Here is a 25,816-nt window from a genome sequence, read left to right as displayed (position 1 = left end):
AGGTGACAGTGATCATAGTGTACTGAAGTGGGATTTACTCAAAGGGGTAAAGGGGAAGGGTTTTTGCTTTCGTAAAGGTGACTACGGTGGTCTGAGACTGTATTTAAATTCTATACAGTGGACCAACTAACTATGTTACCAACAACAAATTTAAAATGGGAAGAATTTAACCTTGGAAACTACTAGGCTTTTCATACGAACCACGAAATATTGTTCAAAATTTAGGCCTAAATGGATATCAGATGAACTAATGAGACGTGGCAGAAAAGGAAAATGCATGGGATACATATAAATTAACAGGTGACACAGAAGCCTATGATACATATAATCTGGTCTGTAACTAAGTCACAAAGGAGGTTAGGCAGGCAAAGGCAGCTTATGAGAAATCTTTGACAAAGGATGCAAAGAAGAACAGCAAAGAGTTATTTTGTTACGTAAACTCTAGAAGGAAGAGAATGAATCAGATTGGTCCACTTGATATCGATGGTTCAACTGTTGATGATCCTGCTCAGATGGCTAACAAACTGAATGAATATTTTGCATCTACATTCACACAAGGAGTTGTTCTGGGAGGGGAATGGTAAATATGGCAGTACAATATGGGGAGTACAATATGTTCAGGAAGGAGGATTGGGGGAGACAGGTAATTACAGACCAGTTAGTTTAACTTCTGTTCCAGGGAAATTAATGGAGGCACTGGTTAAAGAAGCATTGCAGGATCATCTAGACAAGACTTCATTTATAGCTCGGACACAGCATGGGTTTGTTAAGGGGAAGTCTTGTCTGAACAATTTGATTGGCTACTACGATGTGGTCACAAAGGAACTGGATGCAAAAAAAATAATTTTGTTATCATATACTTGTATTTTAAGAAAGCTTTTGATACTGTTGCACATGGAAGACTGCTGTACGAATTGAAGTGTTATGGCATTAGGGGCTAGTTACTGCAATGGATATAAGGATGGTTGAATGGGAGATGGCAGAGAGTGGTAATAAATGGACACTGCTCTACGTGGATTAATGCTATTAGCGGAGTTACCCACTGTTCAGTGCTGGGCCCATTGTTGTTTTGTTTATTTATCAATATCGATGAAGGTATATCAGGTTTAATGTTCAAGTTTGCAGATGATACAAAGGTTGGCAGAGTTGTTAATGACAGTAAAGACAGTATGATACTGCAACAGGATCTAGAAAAGTTTAGGCAGATGGGTTGAGAAGTGGCAACTGAAGTTTAACATTGACAAATGCATAGTACTCCTTATGGTTAGCAGTAACCCAAGAGAAACATACTAACTGTGTGTTACTACACTCAGCGAGGTGGAGAATGAAAAAGACCTGGGGGTAATTGTCATACATGAAGTTCTCTGAGCAGTACAGATGGGCTGCCAGAGCAGGTCATTTGTCAATGAATATAGGAATTTTGCTAGCAAAGACAAGGAGGTGATTATCCCTTTGTATAAGGCAAAGGTCAGGCCACACCTTTAGTACTGTCTACAGGTCTGGAGGCCTCATTTTAGGAAGGATATAGAGATGCTAGTATGAGTACAGAGAAGGGCAACAAGATTGGTCAGAGGAACAAAGGGGTGTGCTTACAAAGAAAGACTTAAGTTCTGCAAATTGCAGCATCTGGAGACTTAGGCACCTGTGAGGTGATTTGTTTCAGGTTTTTAAGGCCTTAGTGGTTTGAGTAGGCTCAATGCTGACAGGATACTTCCACTTGCTCAGATTAAGAACCTGAGGGGGCATAGATTCAAATTGAGGAAAGACAGTTGTAGAATAGATGTGCAGAGGTTTGCCTTTAGCCAGTGGTAGCTGATTGCTGGAACAGACTTCCATCTGTTGCTGTGGAATTTGATAGCTTAAATAAATTTAAGGCTGAACTAGACACATTTGGAGTAACTGGATGGGAGAAATGAGAAGAGTTTTTTTTTTTTTTTTGACTGATGATGTGTAAGCTTGGTTTCTTGCATCATATGCCTCAACTAATGCTAACATGCTGCTGTAGAAAACAGACACCCAATAAATCCCCAAAAGCCTTGCTACTGTGCAATTCATCAACCCACATTAAAATCCCCCATTATAAGACATTCTAATTTACTGCCCACTCTATTTCTCTGTATAGTTGTTAATTGTACTCATCAGAATTGTTAGGCGTATAATGCACTCTTGCTCTCATTTTTTGCTTTTTGTATGCTTATGTCACACAAAACTGACTCATCATTGCACTGGCCATTAATATAAAATGGATGCACTGCCTTAGATGCGCTTCTTAACTAACAGCATTAACCCTCGTTCCTTCCTGTCTTTTCTGTACATGTACTCCCCAAATTCTGCATTCCTTTTATCTGTGACACTGCTTCTCTGATATCACAACAATATCTGCCTTTGATGTCTTGATCGGCACTTCAAATTCATTGAAATTATTTACTAAACTCCTAGCATTGGTATACTTGCATGTATACACAAACTTGTTTTTACCCTTAGTTCCACAGACACAGCCCGTGTTTTTACTTGTTCTATGATTACTCCCAGCAGTTCTTGAATCCCCAGCACTTTGATTTTCTAGGCTGTTATTAATTCCAATAGAAGCAGTGCAACAGTCACTTTTACCTCTGCCTGCAGCTATTGTTAATCTATCAGTCCGTGTATCTCCCCAAGTGAGCAGTTTTCTGAACCACCTAACACTGCCTTGATAGCATCAGCAAATATTCTTACACGTGTTCTATTTAAATGTATCCCATCCCTGTAGAAGCAATCTCTCCTGTTAACAAGTACAGATCACAGTGAGAAAAATTCTACCTCATGAGCCTTGCACAATCTCTCCAGGGCCAAATTGATTGAAAGGCTCTCATCATGTACAGTCAGTCCTCGTATAATACGTGTTTACACTACACGATTTATAAATAGGGGAATGATATCTTATATAACACAAACCGAATTCACTTATGCACGATTCGCCTTTGTGTTTACAAGAAATGGCAGTTTAATGCAGAATCACCCCAACTGAATACAATATACAATACAATGCAACACAATAGGAATGAAGAGAAGATTCTGAAAATGTATTTATGTGTTTTATATCAGTGAAGGGGAAACACATTTCACTATAATAACGTAAAAACCAACACAATTCCAGCTATCAGTATAATCGCAAATGCAATTAGATCAAGTTTGCTACCAGTTTATAACAGATTGCACTAGCAGAAACACAACTGGAAATTAGTGACAAATGGGCCTGGAGTACTGGGGTCCATAGTTTAACAGATATTTATTTAAAGTATACCCAGTAAAATAAAATAAAATAAAATATTTCCAGAAACTTTCGGAACTCGTGTCCCTTTCTCAACTGACAGAAATTTTTTTTTTTTTTTTTGAATACATTACAAGCAAAGTGTGGCACGTTACTCATTCGTCATTGTTGTAGCACGGACGTGTGCTGCCTTGCGCCAGTGATCATCCATCAATAAAACGGTTGTCTCCAGGATTGGATGTATACGCATGCCTTTCTGGCGATTTAATGCCTTAGGGTTGTTCATTATGTTTAGTGACTCTAGCCATAGGCGGTGGCGAAAGTGTCGCGCGTGGTCCACTATCTCAAAGTCGCGCTTGGGGTCAAGATCGTGGTTGGTAGCCCAAAAATGTTCTGCAAGCGCGGACTGGTCAGTTTCGGCAAGCCGGATTGCTCTGTCGTGTTCCGTGAGGCGATCCTGGAGACGTCTCGATGTCTCACCTACGTAGCAACTGTTACAGGCCCTACAGGTGATACGGTACACTACATTGCTGCGTAAGACAGGTGTGACAGGGGTCTTCACACTGGAGACAAGTGAACGTAGGTTCCTACCTGGTAATTGTACACATTTTATGTTGTAACTTCTCAGGATCTTCGAGATACGTCCTGACACTCCTGGATAGTACGGAATGTAGGCGGATGAATGGCTCCAGGCCCTGTTCTCCAGGGCCTGGAGCCATTCCAGCACCGACACAATTAGACGTAACGAGATCTCCCGTGTGAAGGCGGACTTAACCAGATGCGGTTATCCATCCCATGTACTAAACAGATGCTTGTTACAGGCACAAGAACTTACTTCCAACCCAAGACCTCCGAAGCAAGTCGGCATATCATCCGCCTACATTCCGTACTATCCAGGAGTGTCAGGACGTATCTCGAAGATCCTGAGAAGTTACAACATAAAATGTGTACAATTACCAGGTAGGAACCTACGTTCACTTGTCTCCAGTGTGAAGACCCCTGTCACACCTGTCTTACGCAGCAATGTAGTGTACCGTATCACCTGTAGGGCCTGTAACAGTTGCTACGTAGGTGAGACATCAAGACGTCTCCAGGATCGCCTCACGGAACACGACAGAGCAATCCGGCTTGCCGAAACTGACCAGTCCGCGCTTGCAGAACATTTTTGGGCTACCAACCACGATCTTGACCCCAAGCGCGACTTTGAGATAGTGGACCACGCGCGACACTTTCGCCACCGCCTATGGCTAGAGTCACTAAACATAATGAACAACCCTAAGGCATTAAATCGCCAGAAAGGCATGCGTATACATCCAATCCTGGAGACAACCGTTTTATTGATGGATGATCACTGGCGCAAGGCAGCACACGTCCGTGCTACAACAATGACGAATGAGTAACGTGCCACACTTTGCTTGTAATGTATTGAAAAAAAAAAAAAAAAAAAAAAAAAAATTCTGTCAGTTGAGAAAGGGACACGAGTTCCGAAAGCTTCTGGAAATATTTTATTTTATTTTATTTTACTGGGTATACTTTAAATAAATATCTGTTAAACAACTGGAAATTGTTTTTGTTGTTTTATGGTAGTAACCCCTAGAAATGTGCTTTAGTAAAATGAGGAGTGTTAATAGTGTATCTTTACTTTTACTGTGTTGTTTATTCAGCTGCTACATGCGTGCAGCTTTGTTTATGTGTATCAAGCGTGCCTCCTTGTTTTGTAATTGTGCTTTATTCCCTAAAAATGAGTAAAATACTTAAAAGGTGTGAAAAGGAAGCATCCTGGTGAAGATACTGCAGATTCAGAGAGAAAAAAAAACAATATCGATAAACAGAGGCGGATTGAGTCAATTCTTACCCGGGAAAATTTGTAGTGGCCTCATTAGCGTTTATGGCCAAAATTACACCAGCCTCCGGCCCACCGGGGTTTCCCCGGTAATTCTTATGGCTTGTCCGCCTCTGTCAATAGAGAAAAAATATAAAATTGTGAAACACTTTGAGCAAAATGAAAGACCATATGATATTGCACGTGCTACAGACCTAAATGAGGCAACGCCGAGAATTACAAAGAATGCAGAGAAAATAAAAACAACTTTCATAGTAGGAACAACTCAAAGTGTAATTAAAATCCATTAGATTAAAACACAAAGTATTGGAAGGGATGGAACGGTTGTCATCTGTTTGGATAGAAAATCAAACAAAAAACAAGTTTGCTTATGATAGAAGCAAAAGCATTAGCAATATTTTATTACGTAATAAAATTACGATTATTTATTGTGTTTGGTTACAAATGTGTGTTCAGTCTTGGGTGGCCGGCACCTAACCCTATTTTTCCCATAGGGCTTGTTGCTTATATTACACGATTTTGCATTGCACGAGGGTTTCTAGGAACACAACTTTCGTGCTATACGAGGACTCCTATAACCACTTTTATGTATTGGCGATACATTGGCACTTCTCCAATCCAAAGGAAGGAATCTCTCCTGAGTCCAAACATGGCCTCATAATTAACCTCAGTGGTTCAATACATTCTTGTGCCCTCTCTCAAAACTACTGGGTATATGTTATCAACTTCCGGAGCCTTACTTCCTTTCATGCTCAAGTTTTTCTTATAAACAATCATCTGTAATTATGACATCACTAATTTCATATGGCTCAGCCTCACTTGCACAACCTATTTTCAGCAAGAAGGGTCTTTTCCAGTAAAGATCAATGCAAAGTACTTATTCAATTCATCAGCAACATCACCTGGGTTATCTAAAATTTTCCCACACCCTGTGCACAAGGGTCCGATCTGATTAGCTTTTTTCTCTGTTCTGTTCGTATACGTGAAAAATTCCTTGTCGCTTCTTTTGTTATCTTTTCCAATGCTTTATCATACACTGGCTTGGTCTCTCTGACCTTACTTGTGGTATTATTACAGTTCAGCTTGTACATATTGTAGGCTTCATTACTTTTCATCACCCTAACTGTCCCATGCTATCTTTTTCTGCTCTATTTGGGCAGCCAGCTCCACAGTCATCCATTTTGGCATCCTCCTCTTGCTATATTTTCTTAAAGGTATGTAGTGTTCGTGGTTTCTGTGATTTTTGCTTTAAAGGTATTCCATAATTCAAATGTATTTGAGATCCCTTGGCAATTCACCTAGTTCATAGATGCCATAGTGCCTTGAACTGTCAGTCCCCTATTCTGAAGTTAAAATTCACGCCTTTAACTAGTGCAACATCTTTCTTCATCTTCTAACTGACAAATCTTGCATGATCACTTCCTGAAAATGTTTTCTGTACTTTGTCCTGTGATGTTATCTGTTTCGTTTGTAATGATGAGATCAAGAATATTCTCGCCTCTAGTACTTTGTCTAATATGCTGGTATGAATAATAATCTAGTTTATTTAAATTTTTTCTGCGTGAGTTTCCTACCCATTTATTCCAATTAATCTGGCAGATTAAAGTTGCCCATAATGAAATATTCATGCTTGCTTGCCCATTCCATCTGCATGTTAAGACTTGTCATGTTCTTTACAATCTTCTGATCTTTAGGTTGCTCCCACTCTCATTGTGTCTTTTCTTCCAAATCACACTACACAGATTTTGTGCTGACAGATGCAACTTCAGGCTCAGCAAAAGCTCTTTTTGGACTCAGGCTGATTTTGATAAGAAGCATGACTTCTCCAACCCCCTCTATCTTCGCTATGTTTCCTAATTACATTATACATACTGTAGTGTAACTTGTCATGAATTTCCAGGTGGCACCATGTTTCTATTAGCCCTATTATATCAGCATTAGTTGTCCTAACCAGGAGTTTAAATATTCAAGAACCCACATCATCAGATATACACGGATCTAAATTCTTTTTTCTGCACCTGAACTAGCAGTTATCCTGAACCCTTAGGGTATCCCCAATGAAACTGATAAAAATCCCTGCACCACCTACATTATATGAATTCTGTATGCGTTTATCTGTTATATTAATGAATGATGTGAATTCTGTTTTATGAATTCTTGATAGGAGATACAGAATTTGTTATATGAATTCTGTATCTCCTATCAAGTTTAAATTATATGTTACGCTAATTGTACGTTACATAAATTCGAAGTAGTTATAATAGATAATAAATTTAACTGTCTATTGCCAACCTAAATGATTCAAAACTCTTGAGCAAACTATTTGAGATATCCAATCTATGCTAAATCACCACTACTACTAAAAGCTGTAAGAATATTTGTCGTACATTACGGATAATGTGATAAAGTTAAGTTATTAAAACACAGAGTGCTATAAATTATAGTTTATAAGTCTCTTCTAATACTGATTGCACTGCTACAAAGCTACATAAAAGCCTCCAGTATCTGCTATATAAATACTGAAACAATGGTGGCAAAGTTCAAACGTTCTTATTGATAACAATGCTGGCAGAAGTCGACTGTGGTCTTTTAAGCAATTACAAGGGCCAAGTAAAGAACAAATACATCAAATTAATCAGGGGATCACAAACAAATATTACAATACTAAATTTAAATCAAATGTTAGAGAAAAATAATTTTAAACCAATAAATAAAGTTCCACGTAGTGGCACCCAAAAAAATATGTAGTTCTGTTAGCCTAGTCAGTGGACCAATTTCAATCATTGAATGGAAATACATGGACTGTTGTAGGGTAAATATGAATAAGAACTGAAGCATGTATACTTCTATGTACACTGAACCCTGAGGGACTCCACAAATAACATTAGTCCACGATGAGCATTGTCCGTTGATTACCACTCTGTCTTTTCCCCCTCAACCATCCCTTTATTCACTATGCGTGGAGCATATTGAATAAATTTGAGTTTGAAGTGCTGGTCAAGCCTTCAAATAGAGACATTGAGGGATATCAGAGATGTGGTCTCACTATGATCCTTGCACCATCTACATTATATGAATTCTGTATGTGTTTATCTGTTATATGAATGAATGTGAAATCTGTTTTATGAATCAAGAGATAGGAGATACAGAAATATATAAGGGATGCAGAATTTGATTATGGCAAACAATGCATATAGGAAGGACAAACAGGACAGGAGTGGGTGGGGTTGAGCTCTTAGCTAAGAAGCACATAAAATATACGGCATTGCATCCAGTTGATATGGGTGGCCAGTGCAATGTTAAGTCAGTCTGGAGTGACATATGCACTGGGGAGAAAAATGAGTTGATGTGTGTTATAGGCTGAACGACTGCAAGTATGATGAACAGCTCAACTGAGAAAGAGTGGGCCAGTAAATCTTATAATGGGGTATTTTAACTTCCCAGATGTTGACTGGAAATTGTAGGTTGGTCACTAGCAAGACTTATTCTTTCAGTGGTTATTAAAACCAACAATAAAATAAAGTCACATAGCAAATATGATTGCCTTTTTCAGAAAAGTTTTGTGTTGATAATGAAGAACGGTATGTGAGGCTTCTTTTACCTACAGATGGCTTTCTAAAGGAAATTGTCTAACAAGATTTGTTCTTTCAGTTTTAATAACCACTGAAAGAACCACTTTTGATATGATAAAGTTTTTTAGAAAGTGAAGGAGAGAGATTTAGCAAAGGTGATCAGCAAACATTAGCATTAGTAGAGGCATATGATGCAAGAAAGCAAGCTTATGCAGCATCAGCCAAAAAAAAAAAAAAAATGCTCCATTTTCACCCCTCCGTTCTTTTCAAGTACCTCTCCAGCTCAGCCTTAAATTTATTTAGGCTAACAACTTCCACAACAAAGTATGGAAGTCTGTTCCACCAACCAACCACCCGCTGGCTAAAGGCAAACTTCCGCACATCTCTCCTACATCTGTCTTTCCTCAAATTGAATTTATGCCCTGTCAAATGATTATTCTGAGCAAGAGGAAGAATTCCATCCACATTGAGCATGCTCAAACCATTCATGGCTTTATATACCTCAATCAGATCACCGCACAGGTGCCTAGTCTCCAGACACTGTAATTTGCAAAATTTAAGCCTTACTTTGTAAGTGCAACCCTTTGTTCCATTCACTAATCTTGTTGCCCTTCTCTGTACTTGTTCCAACAGCTCTACATTCTTCTTAAAATTAGACTTCCAGACCTGTATGCAGTACTGAAGGTGTGGCCTGACCATTATTTTATATAAGGGGATAATCACTTCCTTATCTCTGCTAGAAAAATTCATGTATATCATTTATACAGTCAGTCCTCGTATAACACGTGTTTACACTACACGAATTCGATCATACACGATTTATAAATAGGGGAATGATATCTTATACAAATTTGTATAACACAAACCGAATTCGCTTATGCACGATTCGCCTTTTTGTTTATAAGAAATGGCAATCGAACGCGGTATCACCCCAACTGAACGCAACACAATAGGAATGAAGAGAAGATTCTGAAAATGTTTGTTTTTTTATATCAGTGAAGGGGAAACACATTTCACCATAATAACGTAAAAACCCACACAATTCCAGCTATCAGTATTATTGCAAATGCAATTAGATCGAGTTTTACTACCAGCTTATAACAGATTCCACTAGCAGAAATGCAACTGGAAATTGTTTTTATTGTTTTATGGTAGTAACCCCCAGAAATGTGCTTTAGTGAAATGTGAGGTGTTAATAGTGTATCTCTGCCTTTGTTTATTCAGTTACTACACGCGCAGCTTTTTTTTGTGTGTATCAAGCGTGCCTCCTCGTTTTGTAATTGTGCTTTATTCCCTAAAAATGAATAAAATACTTAAAAGGTGTGAAAAGGAAGCGTCCTGGTGAAGACACTGCAGATTCAGAGAGAAAAAGAAAAGCAATATTGATAAACAGAGGTGGACTGGGTCAAAATTCTTACCCGGGAAAATTTACAGTGGCCTCATACTATGGTTTATGGCCAAAATCACACTGGCCTCTAGCCCAACGGGGTAAGGGTTATTACGATTATTTATTGTGTTTGGTAATGTTTTGGTTACAAATGTGTGTTCAATCTTGCGTGGTCGGCACCTAACCCTATTTTTCCCATAGGGCCTGTTGTTTATATTGCACGATTTTGCATTGCACGAGGGTTTCTAGGAACACAACTATCGTGATATACGAGGACTGACTGTACCTGCATTCCTGTATACCTGCATGACAAGACACTATGAGCTACTCTTGCAGCCCGTCTGCACTACTCAGAAAACTTCATATTCGCCTGCACAATTACCCCCAGTCTACCACTGTCAGTGTAGCACCACAGAGTTGATACGTTGCTCTGGGGTTGCTGTTTCCCATATGTAGTACTTAACATTTGTCAATGTTAAACTTCATTTGTCACCTCTCAGCCCATCTGCTCAACCTTTCCAGATCCTATTGCAGCAGCATAGCATCAGTAGTGTCCTTAACAACCCTGCCAACCTTTGTATCGTCCGCAAATTTGGACATTAAGCTTGATATACCATCATCAATATCATTTATAAATACAGAAAACAATAATGGACCCAACACTGAACCTTGAGGGAGTCCACTAATAACATTAGTCCACGATGAGCAGTGTCCATTGATTACCACTCTGTCTTCTCCCCCTCAACCACACCTTTATTCATAGCAGCAATTTGCTTCCAATGCCACACTGCTCCAATTTGTGCAGCAGTCTTCCATGTGCAACAATATCAAAAGCCTTTCTAAGATTCTAATATCAAAGTTATTCCCTGCATCCAGTTCTTTTGTGACTGCATTATAGTATCCAATCAAATTGGTCAGGCAAGACTTTCCCTTAACAAAACCATGCTGTGTCCGAGCTATAACTGAAGTCTTGTCTAGATGATCCTGCAGTGCTGCTTTAACCAGTGCCTCTATTAATTTTCATGGAACAGAAGTTAAACTCACAGGTCTATAATTATTGTGTCAGCTTTTGATCCTCCTTTGTGAATTGGGGTCACATTTGCACATCTCCTGTCTATGGGTACCTCCCCTGAGTGCAAAGAAGCTCTCATAATTATGGCTAAGGGTTTGCTTACTTCCTTTGCTGCCTCCTTTAATATAACTGGATAGAGCCCGTCCACCCGGGTGCCTTTTTTATGTTTATACTCAAATTTCTTCTCCACTTTCCTCTCAGTTATTACAAAATCATCTAGCTCACTGCTAGAGTTTACTTCACATCTGGAATTCCCCTTCCTGAATAACTCCTCATATGTGAATGTAGATGCAAAATACTCATTTAGTTTGTTAGCTACCTGAGCAGGATCCTCAACTGTTGAACCATCAATATCCAGTGGACTAATCTGATTCATCCCTTTCCTTCTAGAGTTTACATAGGTAGAGAACTCTTCTGTTTTTCTTTGCCAAGGATTTCTCATAATCTGTGTTTGCCAGCCTAATCTCCTTTGTGACCTGATTACAGACCAGCTTTTCTGTCATAGGCTTCCATGTCACCCATTAATTTATATGTATCCCATGCATTTTTCTTCTCTGCTTGTTGTCTCATTAGTTCATCTGACATCCATTTAGGCCTAAACCTTGAACAATATTTCTTAGTTGGTATGTAAAGCCTAGTAGCTTCCAAGATAAATTCTTTGAATGCTTCCCATTTTGAATTTGCTGTTGGTAACATCATCAGTTGGTCCCACCATATAGAATTTTTAAATACTGTCTCAGACCACTGTAGTCACCTTTACAAAAGCAAAATCCCTTCCCTTTACCCCTGATGGTAGTTACCTCTTTGAGTAAATCATACTTCAGCACACTGATCACTGCCACCTAGTGGTTCTTTATCTGCAGATTCGTAATGCATGAAGAATCACTACTGATAATTAAATCAAAGTATTACTCCCTCTAGTTGCCTCCCGAACATGCTGATGTAGACAACAATCATCCAATAAATCCACAAAAAAAGACTTGTCTTGCCTTGCTAGTGTGTGTGTGACCAACCCACAAATTTCAGTCAATATCTGGGAAATTAAAATCCCCCATTGTAAGACTCTGATTTACTGGCCCACTCTATTTCCCTGTACAGTTCCTTATTATACTCATCAGAGTCATTAGGCCTATAACACACTCCTACTCTGAATTTTAATCTCTCAATGCTTATGTCTCACCAAACTGACTCGACGTTGCACTGTCCGGTGATGTTGACTGGCTTCACTTCCTTGGATTTTGTGTGTTTCTTAACTAATAGTATAACCCCTCCTCCCTTCCTATCTTGGCTATCCTTCCTATACAATGTGTACAGGAAGGATAGACAAGATTTCTCAAAATCTGCCTGGAATTTGGGGAGATTTCTCATAATCTCCCCAAATTCCAGTTCTGCATTCCTTATATCTGTGTGACACCACATCTCTGATATCCCAACGATATCTGCCTTTGATATTCTGAGAAATACGTCATAAAATCATCAAATTTATTTACCAAACTCCTAGCATTTGATGTTCATGCAAGTAAAGATGCATCTGTTCCTATTCTTAGCTACCCTAACACAACTCATGTGTTTACTTGTACCGCAATGACTCCCAGCAGTCTCTGAAATACCCTTCATCTTGTTTTCCAGGCTGCTTCTCTTTCCAATAGAAGCAGTGCAAGAATCACTTTCACCTTTTGCCAGTGGCTATTGTTAATCTATTAGTCCTTGTATCCCCCCCAAGCTAGCAGAAAAAAAAATAGTCCTTGTATTTCCCCCCCCCCCCCAAGCTACCAGACCCAAGCAAACACAAAAACAACATACAGGGTAATTCAGGAGGAATATTTTCGGAGATTATAGTATTGATTATTTTGAGTAAAAAAGTTCATATTAATGTGTCGAATTTTCAATCTATACAGGGATACAGCTGTTTGAAACTGGCGCACAGAGCTCCCTGAATCAGATTTAAAATAACTCCCTGAAATAACTATATGGCTCGGATTTTTCGAAAACTTAATGAAGTATCACTTCAAGTGAAATTTATTACGGTGATAGACTGCAAACACATATTAAGAGCCGTCACTGAAAAACTGGAAATATTTGAAAGTAGTTTAATGAGAAAACAATTTCATGGTATGCAATAATTAGCTGAAATCAATGAATCTCTCACTGAGAGTGAACTTAAGAAATATTCAGATCATTTGTGTTCTTTAAAAGGTGAAATTAAAAATAGATTTTCAGATTTATTTTCTTTTGAAGTGAAGCTGTGGATATTAGATGCAACTGGGAATGATGCCAGATCTGCTAGTGAAGAAATTCAAGAACTCATTGAATTAAAATGTAACGAAGAATGCAAATATAAATTCGAAAAAGGTGGTATGGCTGAGTTGTGGGGATGAGAAACAACTAAATTTCTTTATCCAACAATGTGGTCTGAAATGGCCGAAGTATACTTCTTTGTTTTCCAATGTCTTATATAGTTGAAAGTGGTTTTAGTTCAGTAAATAAAATATTAACAGAGGAAAGAAACAGAATTGATATACAGGCAACCCCCGTATAACACGGTACTTCTACAACAGTTTTGCTCTAACACGATTGATAAATTGCGGCAATCCTCGCACAACATGGTACTTATATAACAAGGTTTTGCTCTAACACGGTTTGAGAATTCCGGGAAATCTCGCATAACACAGTATTTTTGAGCTTCTGTGCTGGGGAAAACCCTTCTGTTATGTTAGATGTAATTTTCAACACTTCAATTCCTTTTTGTGAATCCCTGCTGTTGACGTGCTAGTCGTTATTGCCTTCATGGTATTTTCTAAAGCACATTTCTGGAGGTCACTACCATAAAACAATAAAAATTTGCAATCTCCAGTTTATTGGTCTTTTCTCGTAGTGTAATTGTTTATAAACGGTAGTAAACTCGATCTTTTTCATTTGCAATAGTACCGGCAGCTGGAATTATGTATCTTTTCACGTTTTTGTGGAATATGTTATTGTGAAATATGTTTCCCCTTCCATGAAATATTCAATCATATAAAAAACATAAATTTTTCAGAAACTCATTAATCTGTATCTCACTTGTGCATATCGTGTTTGTTGCAACTTGTGCCTGCTTTGTTCTTTGTTATTGATTGCTTATTGTTTTTACTGTTTTAAATTTTACAACCAAAAAAAAAAAAAAAAAAGTCAGTGAACAGAAATATCAATATCAAATTAATTATCAGATTAATACAGTGAGTATTAATTAAGTTATGTATGTAAGTGTAAATTTATTTTGCTAACTGGGAAATATTCTGATTTTCACGTATCATTTAAAACGGGGGGGGGGGGTCCGCTATATTTTGTTTGGAGATCCTTGGGTTAGATTCTGTGCTATTGAACTTGTGCTTGTTTGAGACCATAAAAAATTGTGACATCGAAGAGTGCAGTTCGTGACTTTTAAAGAGAGCAGAAAGTACACGAAATTTAGAGGCTGCAGAAGAGATTGTGCTTAGCAGTGATCAAGAGGAAGAAAATTAAATGAATGTACATTATCTCACATATAAGTATCACGGTGTAATGTAAGACGTTTGTTCAGTTATTACTATTTAAGTTACTAGTATTATAAAAATAAAGGTAAAATATTAAGTTATTACTACTATAAAAATTAAGCTTCCGATAGTTATAAAAGAAAAGCATATTTTTGTTAGCTTTTGGAATGTAACTCCCCTTTCTGTACTGGTTCTTACTCCCATATAACACGGTTTTGCATTACATGAGATTTTGTAGGAACCAAACTACCGTGTTATACGAGGATTACCTGTATATTCAAGAGGAGACATTAGAATTAAACTTACTAACATCATACCGAACATTCAACTTTTAGAATCATCAGGCTCAGAGATTCCATTAAATGAAAAGGGTAAGTATAAAGTTATAAAGTATTTTCTTGTTTAGAATAAAAAAAAAAAAAGTCTAAAAAACCCGTTAAAAATTTAAAAAAAAAAAAAAAAAAAAGTTGAGAAACACTGCTCTAACCTTTTGGAGTACGTACTTTTAAAGAGATTGTCACGATGAAAGGCTAATTGACTGCTGATTTTAAAGTGAGACAGCTGTGACATCTTATTTCAAGACTAACTGTGGTTCCTCATAGCAGGTGGTTTCTAGTGACAACGTACAGAAAAGAGTTGTAAAGAAGTTTTTCGATGTGAGCTGCCATGTGGTATGTGAAATTAGTTTTCAGTTCTAAATTAGATAAGACTATCCATTGAAAGTAGTGCAATACTAGGGCCACTTTATTGCAAAGACAAGTTTGCTTAGTTGTGAGAATTAAGACCATTTCATTATTCTTGCAGTTTGAATTCTACTGGTCACAGAAACAGATGCAAGAACAAGATGGTCATTCAATGTTCATAGATTTAAATAAGTTCTGCTGTTTGTGCTTCATTGAAATGTGCCCCTGTAAATGCTCAACCACTAGGTATACCTTTCTAAAACCTAGCATCTCTCAACCCCCAAGGTACATGATTTTAAAGTCTATTGTATTTAATTCTAAATTTAATCCAATATAATTTAGAACAAATATTCCTAGATATGTTTCACAATCTTCCATCAACCCACCCTATGTGAACCATTTTTATATAACAACACCAGATAGCTTCATTGCCCCTAAATCTGATTTCAGTCATTATCAAGTACACCCCATATTAGGTTGAACTTGCCACACTGTCCCTGCAGATGCTGTCCTCTGTACTAGCATATTATATTCATCAATTATAGCTATCTATTCAATCTGCACTAGAGCTAAAATTTACACACCAATGTTAGCAATAAGTTATCATTAACTAGATGATCATATGATTGAATTTTACAAATTGTGTTAGCTAAGTAAAGACTGTAACATCTTCACAATAATTTTATTTGAAAAAAAAAATTTTTTTTTACCCATTTGTCTTGTTGAAGTGCACTATCATTGGACAGTGTCGTTTTTAAAAAGCGTGATTATAGCTATCTAGCTACATCTAGTTCACTCTGATAATCATTACATAAAGAATTATGAGTACATCATCCAGTAAAAACTCTCATTGGTTATTTCCATTAGTATTTGCATACCTATTAATATTTGTCACCAAAATGATACAGCAAAGCATATGCATGCTTTGCTGTATCAAAATCCACACCAGCCAAACAATGAAATGAAATGAGTAACCAAAAGTTATTTTTTTGGCTAGAGCCTTAGACTATGAAGGAGTTTAATTGACATATGGGTTAGTGCAATCACATCATTTTTATACATAGTAAACTACCAAGATAGATGAATTGGCATCGTTTTAATTATATTTCATATTGTGAATACCTTCACAATGAGTTGCCACGATATTGCACTACCTCAAATAAGTAACGTTTCACCAATGGAGAAGACTGTTGTTACTTATTCTCGGCAGATACCACCACCCAGATGGCACCATTTGTAAAATGGTATGGGATAAAAGAAAGAAAACTGTTATACACATATGTCTCTATTAGACTTAGGAAAGCAAAAAGGTAGAGGAAAGTGATGGTAGGAGAGGAAGAAGAAATGCCATCGAAAGAGGAAAGGGGCAGTTACTCCTTACTCATAAATCCTTCGAATAGGCAAAGCTTCCTCATTAGGGAAGACTTGTTACCTATTTCTTGGTCCATCAGGCTCTTCTAGGTGGCACTGTTTCGAGGCTTGTTGGCCTCTCTTCGGTGGGTGGGCAAGTACTCGGGTGTTGTTGCAACTGGGTTGCTACAATAGTGGCAACCCAGTTTTTATAACTCAACAATATGAGAGATTCCTGATGATGTGCAATAGTTTAAACCAAAAGACATTTTTTTTCTTTAAACCCAAAGTTGTGAAGTCTAAACCAAAAGACTTCACAACTTTCATCTTCCAAGGTAGTTGAAAGTTGTGAAGGCATTCACAATATGAGATATAATTAAAACTTTGCCAATTCATATACCTTGGTAGTTTATACATATAAAAATGATGTGATTGCACTAACCCATATGTCAGTAAATTCCTTCATAGTCTAAGGCTCTAGCCAAAAAGTTTTTTTTTTTTGGTTTAAATTATTGCACACCATCAGGAATCTCTCATATCATGCAGTTATGCTTCATAACTGTGCTGTCGCTATTGCAACACAAGGGTATCTGCCCACCCACTCACCGAAGAGAGGCCAAAAACCCTTGAAACAGTTTTTCAAATAAAATACCCCTTGAAACAGGTTTGAAACCTGTTTCAAGGGTTTTCGGCCTCTCTTTGGTGGGTTCTTGCCATCTGGGTGTTGGTATCCTCCAAGAATAAGTAACAATAGTCTTTTCCATTGGTGAAGTGTTACTTATTTGAGGTAGCACAATATCATGGCAACTTGTTGTGAAAGTATTCACATTGTGAGATATAATTAAAATGATGCCAGCTTATCTACCTTGGGTGCCTCTGTAGCCAGGTGGGCAGGAGCAGCAGTGCATAGCACACACGCTTCTTGATTAGACCGGGGTTCGAGCCTGTGACCACCAAATACAGAGGATGCAGAAAGGTCAGGGAATGACCACTGCATATCCCCAGAGCAATATGGCCTTAGTTGCTAATTCTCCTAAAAACCAAATAACAATAACAGGAGATATCATCTACCTTGGTAGTTTACTATGTATAAAAATGATGTGATTGTACTAGCCCATGTGTCTGAAATAAGTAACCAAATGTCACCTTCCCCCTTTTCATTTTCCCATTTCTTTCAAGTATTTTTTTCAATCTCTCTTTAAATTTAGATAAACTTCCAAGCTCCACAAGGTGGAAGTTTTCCCCAACAGTCAATCACAGGAGTTTATTCTAATGGTATCTATCAACATCTGACCAGTGAGTTTTACTTGATGTATGTTTGTCAAGATTAAAGTTAGAGTGAATGGAGTATATAGCCTTTCAATTAACAACACTGGGCAAAAGCAGGAATACACTATGCTGCACTCTTAACTTACCTTTAGGTAAATCACCTTTTATATAAAATAATACATTTTATTCAAAATCTGACAGATTTTTGATAGTTTTCTTTTATACTTTCAGGTTCTGTTAAGTTGTGGCGCAATCTTACATTCTTTGTAGCATTTCCAGCAGTTGGTCTCTGCATGATCAATGCCTTTTTAGCAGAGAAGGAACACATAGAGAATTTTCACAGACCGGAGTTTATACCTTATGAGCATCTTCGTATCCGTAGAAAGGCAAGTAGCTTTGGGATAAAAATAGCTTGTCGAAATCAGTTTGCAATATAGTAACATAAAAATAAAAGTGACAAATTCTTTGACAGATGAAGTATTTGATAATTTATCTAAATTATTTATGCCTTCATTATAAATGGAGAATATTGGAAGGCTGACATCATTGTTAGGAAATATGGTTGGCTTTCCATTCCCTGTAGTTGGGGATGTTGGTGATGCACAGCATGCCATGTGCCAAGATTAGTGATCAAATGTCTCAGTTCACGTTGGTTATTTAGTCAGTAGTTTTTTTGCATTCCTAGCCTCCCTTGATGGATATGAGGAGAAACACTACACTGTTTAGAAATTTTGCTCCATATTGCAATAAAAGTACAACTGGAGAATAAAATATTCTTTTGGAAGTTATGGATAAGGTGCTCATCCTTCTTGATACAATACCTAATTACACTGAACTTGTTACAAAGGCGAAGTTTCAGAATCCTTGTCAAAACCCATCATCAGACTATACATGTGGCTGCAGTCTTCCTGCTCGATGTAGGTGCTCTCCCAAGAACTAGTGCTTTTGACTAGTTCAAAGATTTTAAGTACAGTAGAGAATCGAAATAAAATCTGCAAGTGCTAGTCCATCAACAATTGTACTAACCCAGAAAATAACAAAAATGATAGCTGCTCTTGTTTATTAGCATCATTGTGCACCTCTCAAAAGGCACTTGGGTATGTTAAATAGAGTGCATCTCAGAGCTTCTCATTGGAAATTGCAGTGCATTACAGTTCCATCACATCCTTTATTATATAAATAATAATCTTAAAGCTGTGGAGGTGATTTCGTAGGATATGTTGAAGAATATAACAATATGTCCAACACATTAGCATTAGTAGAGGCATATGATGCAAGAAAGCAAGCTTATACAGCATAAGCCAAAAAAAAAAAAAACTCGATTCCAGTTTGTGCCTCCTCATGTCTGTAATCTGAGCAAGAGCAAGAATCCCATCAGCATTTAGCCTGCTCAATCCATTCAAGGCCTTATACACCTCATTCAGATCACCCTCAGGTGCCTAGTCTCCAGATGCCACAATTAAACCTTTCTTCATAAGAGCACATGGCACCTCCGTAGCCAGGTGGGAAGGAGCAGCAGTGCGTAGCACACGCTTCTTTATTAGACCGAGGTTCGAGCCCGTCACCACCAAATACGGACGATGCGGAAAGGTCATGGAATGACCACCGCATATTCCCGGAGCAATATGGCCTTAATTGCTAATGCTCCTAAAAACCAAATAACAACATAACATCATAAGAGCACCACTTTGTTCCCCTCACCAGTTTTGTTGCCCTTCTGTACTCATTCTAGCAACTCTATATCCTTCATAAAGTGAGGCTTCCAGACCTGCAAGCAGTACTCAAGGTGTGACCTAACCATTGCCTTATACAAGGGGATAATCACCTCCTTATTTATCCCTGTTAGCAAAATTCCTGTATATCATTGACAAGACCCGATGACCTACTCTGGCAGTCTACCTGCACTGCTCAGAAAACTTCATTTCTAACTGCACAATTACTCCCAGGTCTCTTCTCCACTACCCTGAGTTGATAATTGAGAGCTATTAAGTGCTCAATAATTCCTATATTCTATTATATTATAAATCAACAGGGATTACCTTTATTTTAGATATAGGAAGCTTCTTTTCCAACTCTCCTAGTTCAACTCGCTAATAATTCTTGAGGATAGCGATATCAATTTTGAGAACCCGGTGGGACATCTTCCCCACTGTCAGAACCATAGTGCTCAAACCTTGCGGTCTCAACAATGAGCGCTGAAGACTGCTGTCTTGAAACACCATACCTCTGGCAGCATGGAAATCATTACTTGGATTGGCATAAAATTAGATTTTTGAGGTCTAAACTGTTTAATAAATATATATGGACCGATTATTTTATTTCTTTTGGTCCTGTAGCTGGACTTTAGAGTTAAATTTAGGGGTCTAATAAAATTGGATAGGCCTGGGGGGAGGATTTGTTCTCTACATTCCTTACCGTAAGTGTAACACCTCTCAGTTGGTACATTTCTCTGGGGTTACTGCTACCCATATGCAGTATTTTGCATTGTTCAATGTTAAACTTCAGTTGCCACTTCTCAGCCCATCTACCCAACTTTTCCAGATCCTGTTGCAGCAACATACTATTACTTTTATTAACAATCCTGCTAACCTTTCTATCATCTGTAAACTTTGACATCAAGCTTGTTATACCTTCATCAATATCATTGATAAATATATAAAACAACATTTTTCAATTTATTTGTACACACACAATTATTACATATATATATATATATATATATATATATATATATATATATATATATATATATATACAGGGTGATTCACTACCAGTGCGACAAACTTGCAGGAGGTGTAGGGGCCACAAAGACTAATCGGAATCACATAGCATTGCAGGGTCCGAAATGCCTTCGTCATGCGGTAGAGGACGTTGAACGGGAGGTCGCGTGAACAGCGATCCCGCTGGAAGTCAGCATTTGCGAACCGTTTCTGTTGAAGAAACCAAGTAGCACAACTCCTCCGGAGTGGATAATCCACAGGCTCCAATGATTGGATGCATTGCAGATGGTATGAACTCATTTGGTCTGTTGACAGTATCCTCCATACAGTGGATTAGGAAATACCCAATCGTTGGCCTATCGCTCGAGTACTCGTACTCGGATTGCCTTCCGCAAGACGTAGGACATTCTCCTCATTGTCTGGCATCCTCGTCGTTGGCTCTCAATTCATGGTACCTCTCGTGAAACAACCAGTCTCACGTAACCTTCCGTGCACACGTATGAAAATCGTATGATGAGGAGCATGCCTGTGCGGGAAAAGTTCCTGCTACAAGTGCAGAGCGGTGCACCCATTACAGTCCGTAGCTCCATACTCAAGGTGCATGTCGGCCAGTTCAACGTTTGAATGCTCATTCATCTTACTGCCTCGGGAACCGGTTCGCAAATTCTGACTTCCAATGGGATCGCTGTTCACGCGACCTCCCGTTCAATGTTCTCTACTGCATGACGAAGGCATTTCGGACCTTGCAATGCTATGTGATTCCGATTCGTCTTTGTGACCCTACACCTCCTGCAAGTTTGTCGCACTGGTAGTGAATCACCCTATATATATATATACACACACACACACACACACAATATTTACAAAAAGATATATATACAATTTTATATACATTAACATTCTCGTTAATGTATATTATGTTATACTATAGACATTATATTATACCTCCTGGTGCACTTCGTACATGTATCCCAGAGTCAAGGGTGGCTCCTAGGCAAAAGCCCATCTCCACCTAGTTCATCTGTTTTGGCATAGAACCTCAACAAATCTAGCCTAAAAACATGTGCGAGCTATTTTGCCACTGCCAATATGAGACAGCTGTTGTCCGGTGCCCTTCTCTAGGCCCGGGTTTACATTATGTATTTGTGCTGAATGCCAAAGTCCTGCACCCACCGGATGTAGTGCAATACCAGTGAGTGTCAACAAATGAATAACTTCCACAAATTATCCTCACATCCACTAATTATTATATTAAATAGATATAAACAATACTTTTTTTTAAAATATGCTCAGGGTCTCTGAATTACTGAGAACCAAGAAAACAATGTATAACATTTTTACAATAACAGTTGACATAAATCTTGTCGATAACAATTGGCCAAAATCAATGCAACATTAATTAACATAAATCAACACAATAGCAATCCATATAAGTGAACACAATAACAATTAACTTAACTATTCTGTTTACACTTAAAATCTTTTGGTCATTTGTGAACTCAATTCCCAGAAGAAGCTGAAGTTCTTAGCTGAGTCCTCAATATGAAAACTGATCTTGATTTGTTTGAGAAGGTTTGCAGAGCAGTAAAGTTATTATGATCTTCAACTAAGATATTTACATTGTTCTCCAATAAGTTTGGAACCGCAGACATTAAATCCGTTCTAAGTTGAGAGTACAATTGACAGTTCAGAAGTACACGAAACCACGTTTCATATTCTCCACATGTGCAGTACAGATCAGCGTCCAGGCCACGTTCAAATAACTTATCCCAGAGGGACCCATGCCCTGTTTGCAGATAAGAAGTTGTCATAGAAGGTTTAAACCACGAAATAACTCCAGGGGTTGTTGAGAATTCCACTTGCACAATATAGTTTCTTGTTACAAGTCCAAATTCGCTCTCATCCCATTTTTTTTTGCCAGACAACAGCAAATTCCTTTTAAAGTCACTGGCTGGGTCAGTTGTAATTCCAAGCATTGTCTTAGACTGTCCTTTTTTTAGGTAGTAAATCAAACCCTGAAAAGCAATATATAAATCTACAGGAATCGTACTGCAAAGTATTTGGAGTGCGTTGTTTGAAACAGTCCTTGGAATATTATTGATCGTCAAAAGAACTGATGATCTTTGTGTGGAAATAAATTTCTGTTTCACTTTTACTTTTGATACTTTTTGGTGTATGATATAATAGGCAAAAATATGGTTTTATAGTAAAGGTTCAAGATTTTCTTTGATAATCCCCACTCTTTCCTTGAGACTCTGATAACTGAGGTTGTGAAAAAACTGATTTTGACACGAGGCAGAAAACTGAGTTTATCATCTAAGGTGGTTCCCGAATACTTAGTTTGGGATACATATGGTATTTGGGTATTATTTAGTTGGATTCTGGGCGGTCTGTTGTGGCTAAAATGATTCTTAAGTCATAAAACTTGTTTTACTGGGGGATATTTTCAGTTTGTTGACTGTAGCCCATGACATCAAGTCATCCAAGATAGGCTGTATTTTCTCTTCAGTTATTCTCCTTGTGTTTCCATGAGCAACAATCACTAAATCATCCGCATAGGCTATCTTACTGATACATTGTGTTTCCACATTAACCATTGATCCAGCACAGCGTTCCAGAGGAGAGGGCCCAATGCCGACCGGACTAGCCGGGTGGCTAAAGTGCCTACCTAGCAACCTAAAGGTCGCGGGTTCAAATCCCGCCTCGGGCTTGGATCAGAATAGAAAATGCAAAACCTTGGGAGGTGCAATATGGCCACAAAAGCACATGCGGCAACAACTAACAAAAAAAAAAAAAAAAAAAAAGAGGTCCCAACACTGATCCTTGGGGGCATCCTCTTTAAATCTGAGCCCAGTACGTAAGATGTTTTGCCACCACCTTAATGTCTGTCGCTAAAGTACGATCGCATAACGCTGTAGATATACGCATCACACTCTGTGGATCTTAAGCTCCTGAGGGCACTTTCCCACCATAAAGTGTCAAATGCTCCCTGAAAGTCCACAAACACAGCGAGTACGTATTTAGCAGGTGAGTTGGTCAGAAGATTTATAGCGTCTTCAGTCGACCATCCTTCTTAAAGCCTTATTGTGCTTCTGAACATAACTGATGATCTTCTAGCATTTTTTGGATTCTTGGGGCTAACATTTGCTCAATTTCCCCTGGTTTGCTAAAAGTGAAATAGGTCTGTAGGCTTGTGCAGTATCTTTAGTAGAGCTATTTTCCATTAAAGAGGAAATATTCTTTCTAGTAAACACTTATTCATCAAATTTAAAAGAATGTGTTGAAAAAATTCAAAAAATTTAACTGTGACTGTGTTCTCAACCAGGGTATTTCTTACCATTGAGCTTTGCCATGGCCAGAGCCCAAACCCAGGAGTGAAAAGGATTCAATGTCTGATGGTCCTTTATACTTTTCATTATCATGACGTATTTGCATTTGTTCATGTGAATTTAGATCCGTTTTATCTTTGGGGAATAGGTTGTTAATTATGAAATCCACCGTAGACATCCAGTCTTGAGTTTCTTGACCATGTACTTTAATACAAAACAACATGTGGACGTGTGTTTTTGTAAAGGGCGGCTCCTAGAACGTGAGTTCATCTCAGCCTCGTATCTCTGTGAAGATTAGTATCACTACAAATGGGCCAGATGTGTGTGTGTGATGTAGGTTTGTGCGTTCTGTTCTGGCCTCTTGGCTACACAGAAGTATCAGTCACCTGGACAGATGATCCTGGGTACTCGTCCACACCACGGGAAGGTGGGCCAGTCCCAATGGAGCCCATACTGGTTTGATATGAGACTCTGAACCACCTGATGTTGCCAAAAGGTGGGCCAGATTTCTCTGGGGGCCCACTCCAGAGAGGGAAATAAAATAAATAAATAAAAAATAAAATAAAAAATTTCCCGTGGTGCAAAAAAAAAAATATATTAAATAAATAATTAATTAAATATAAAATAATATAAAATTAAATAAATAATTAAATATAAAATAATATAAAATTAAATAATTAAATATAAAATAATAATAAATAAAAATAAATTCCCTGTGATAAAAGAAAGAGCTGTCTGGCACCAGTAACAGTGTCAAAACAGCACGAGTAAAAAAAAAAAAAAAAAAAAATTTGAAGCTAAATAAATGAAAAATAATAATTAAATGAATAATTTTAATCCCACATCCTGGCTACAGTGAAGAGGAAGATGTAAGTCGGGGTGCCAGCAGAGAAAGACAGTAAAAAAAAATAGGAGAGTGGTTATCTATCCTGCACAGAGTGAGAAAGAAGAAAAAGTGAGCCAATGCTGCTCCTAGTTCCAGGGCTAGCCCCAGAAACAGTGCAGAACACAGGTTAGAGGGGTAAAAAAAAAAAAAAATTGCACTGAAGTAACAGTCAATAGAAGTGACTTTCAGTCGGCAGTGGCATTGTTAATGATCGGGATTTCCACGTCGGTGATTGGCGATCAGTGTCCTCCTACAGGCAAATACCTCAGCTACAAAGGTCTGGAAGGCTTAGAGGTTGTTCTGGGTACATATCAGTTGATGCAGATCTGCTGGGGGAAGTCCCGGATCTTATTCTGGAGACGGTTTCTGATGTCGTGGTAATGTACACACTCCAGAAGCAAGCGTTTCCAACTTTCACTTTGTCCACAAAAGCAGTAGGGAGTGTCAGTGAGTCCCAGTGTATGCAGTTTCTCATTTAGAGAACCGTGTCCAGTAATGAGAAAGGAAGATTCGAGTCTGAGGGAGAACTATCGGGCGTTATTTTTAGTGGTTGCAAAGGTTACTTCCGGAAGAAAACTCTGAGTTACTACCCCTACAGTAGAAGAATCCCATCTGGTCTGCCATTGAAGAGTTTATTGAGACATCGAGATTTCTCCTACTTTATATCTGTAGTTATTGAGAGTTCTATATACAGGATCGTTGTCGGAATATCTTTTTTAATTCGATAGCAGAGCCCCTTATAGATTGTATAAAGATCGAGGTGGGGGGGGTGCCTGGTATAACTTGGAGAGCTGCTGTAGAAACTATACGGCAGATTCGATGGGTCGCCAGTAACATAATGCTCTTTGTTACTAGTTTAGCTTTCCTTTCATCTTAATGATGGGTACTCTGTGAAACCAGGCCCCGGCAGCTTAGGTTACTATTGGGAGAAAGACAGCTTTAT

The 25,816-nt window shown here is 38.2% G+C and overlaps 1 protein-coding gene across 1 annotated transcript in view; it reads left to right on the top strand.

Moving 5' to 3' along the window:
- The window catches only part of LOC150089290 (cytochrome c oxidase subunit 6A1, mitochondrial-like), a 110,984-nt gene that overhangs the window by 21,669 nt on the left and 63,499 nt on the right, over positions 1 to 25,816 (top strand). Inside the window, exon 2 of the mRNA XM_090368469.1 lies at positions 18,170 to 18,324. Within this exon, the coding sequence (XP_090224595.1) occupies positions 18,170 to 18,324 (155 nt within the window). The remainder of the gene's footprint in view (positions 1 to 18,169; positions 18,325 to 25,816) is intronic.

This window comes from Mastigoproctus giganteus, chromosome 2, assembly GCF_048544385.1.
Source record: "Mastigoproctus giganteus isolate SK-2022 chromosome 2, ASM4854438v1, whole genome shotgun sequence".
Taxonomy (NCBI): Eukaryota; Metazoa; Arthropoda; class Arachnida; order Uropygi; family Thelyphonidae; genus Mastigoproctus; species Mastigoproctus giganteus.
The sequence above is the reverse complement of the archived record's forward strand: the minus strand, read 5'-3'. Positions and strand labels throughout refer to the sequence as shown.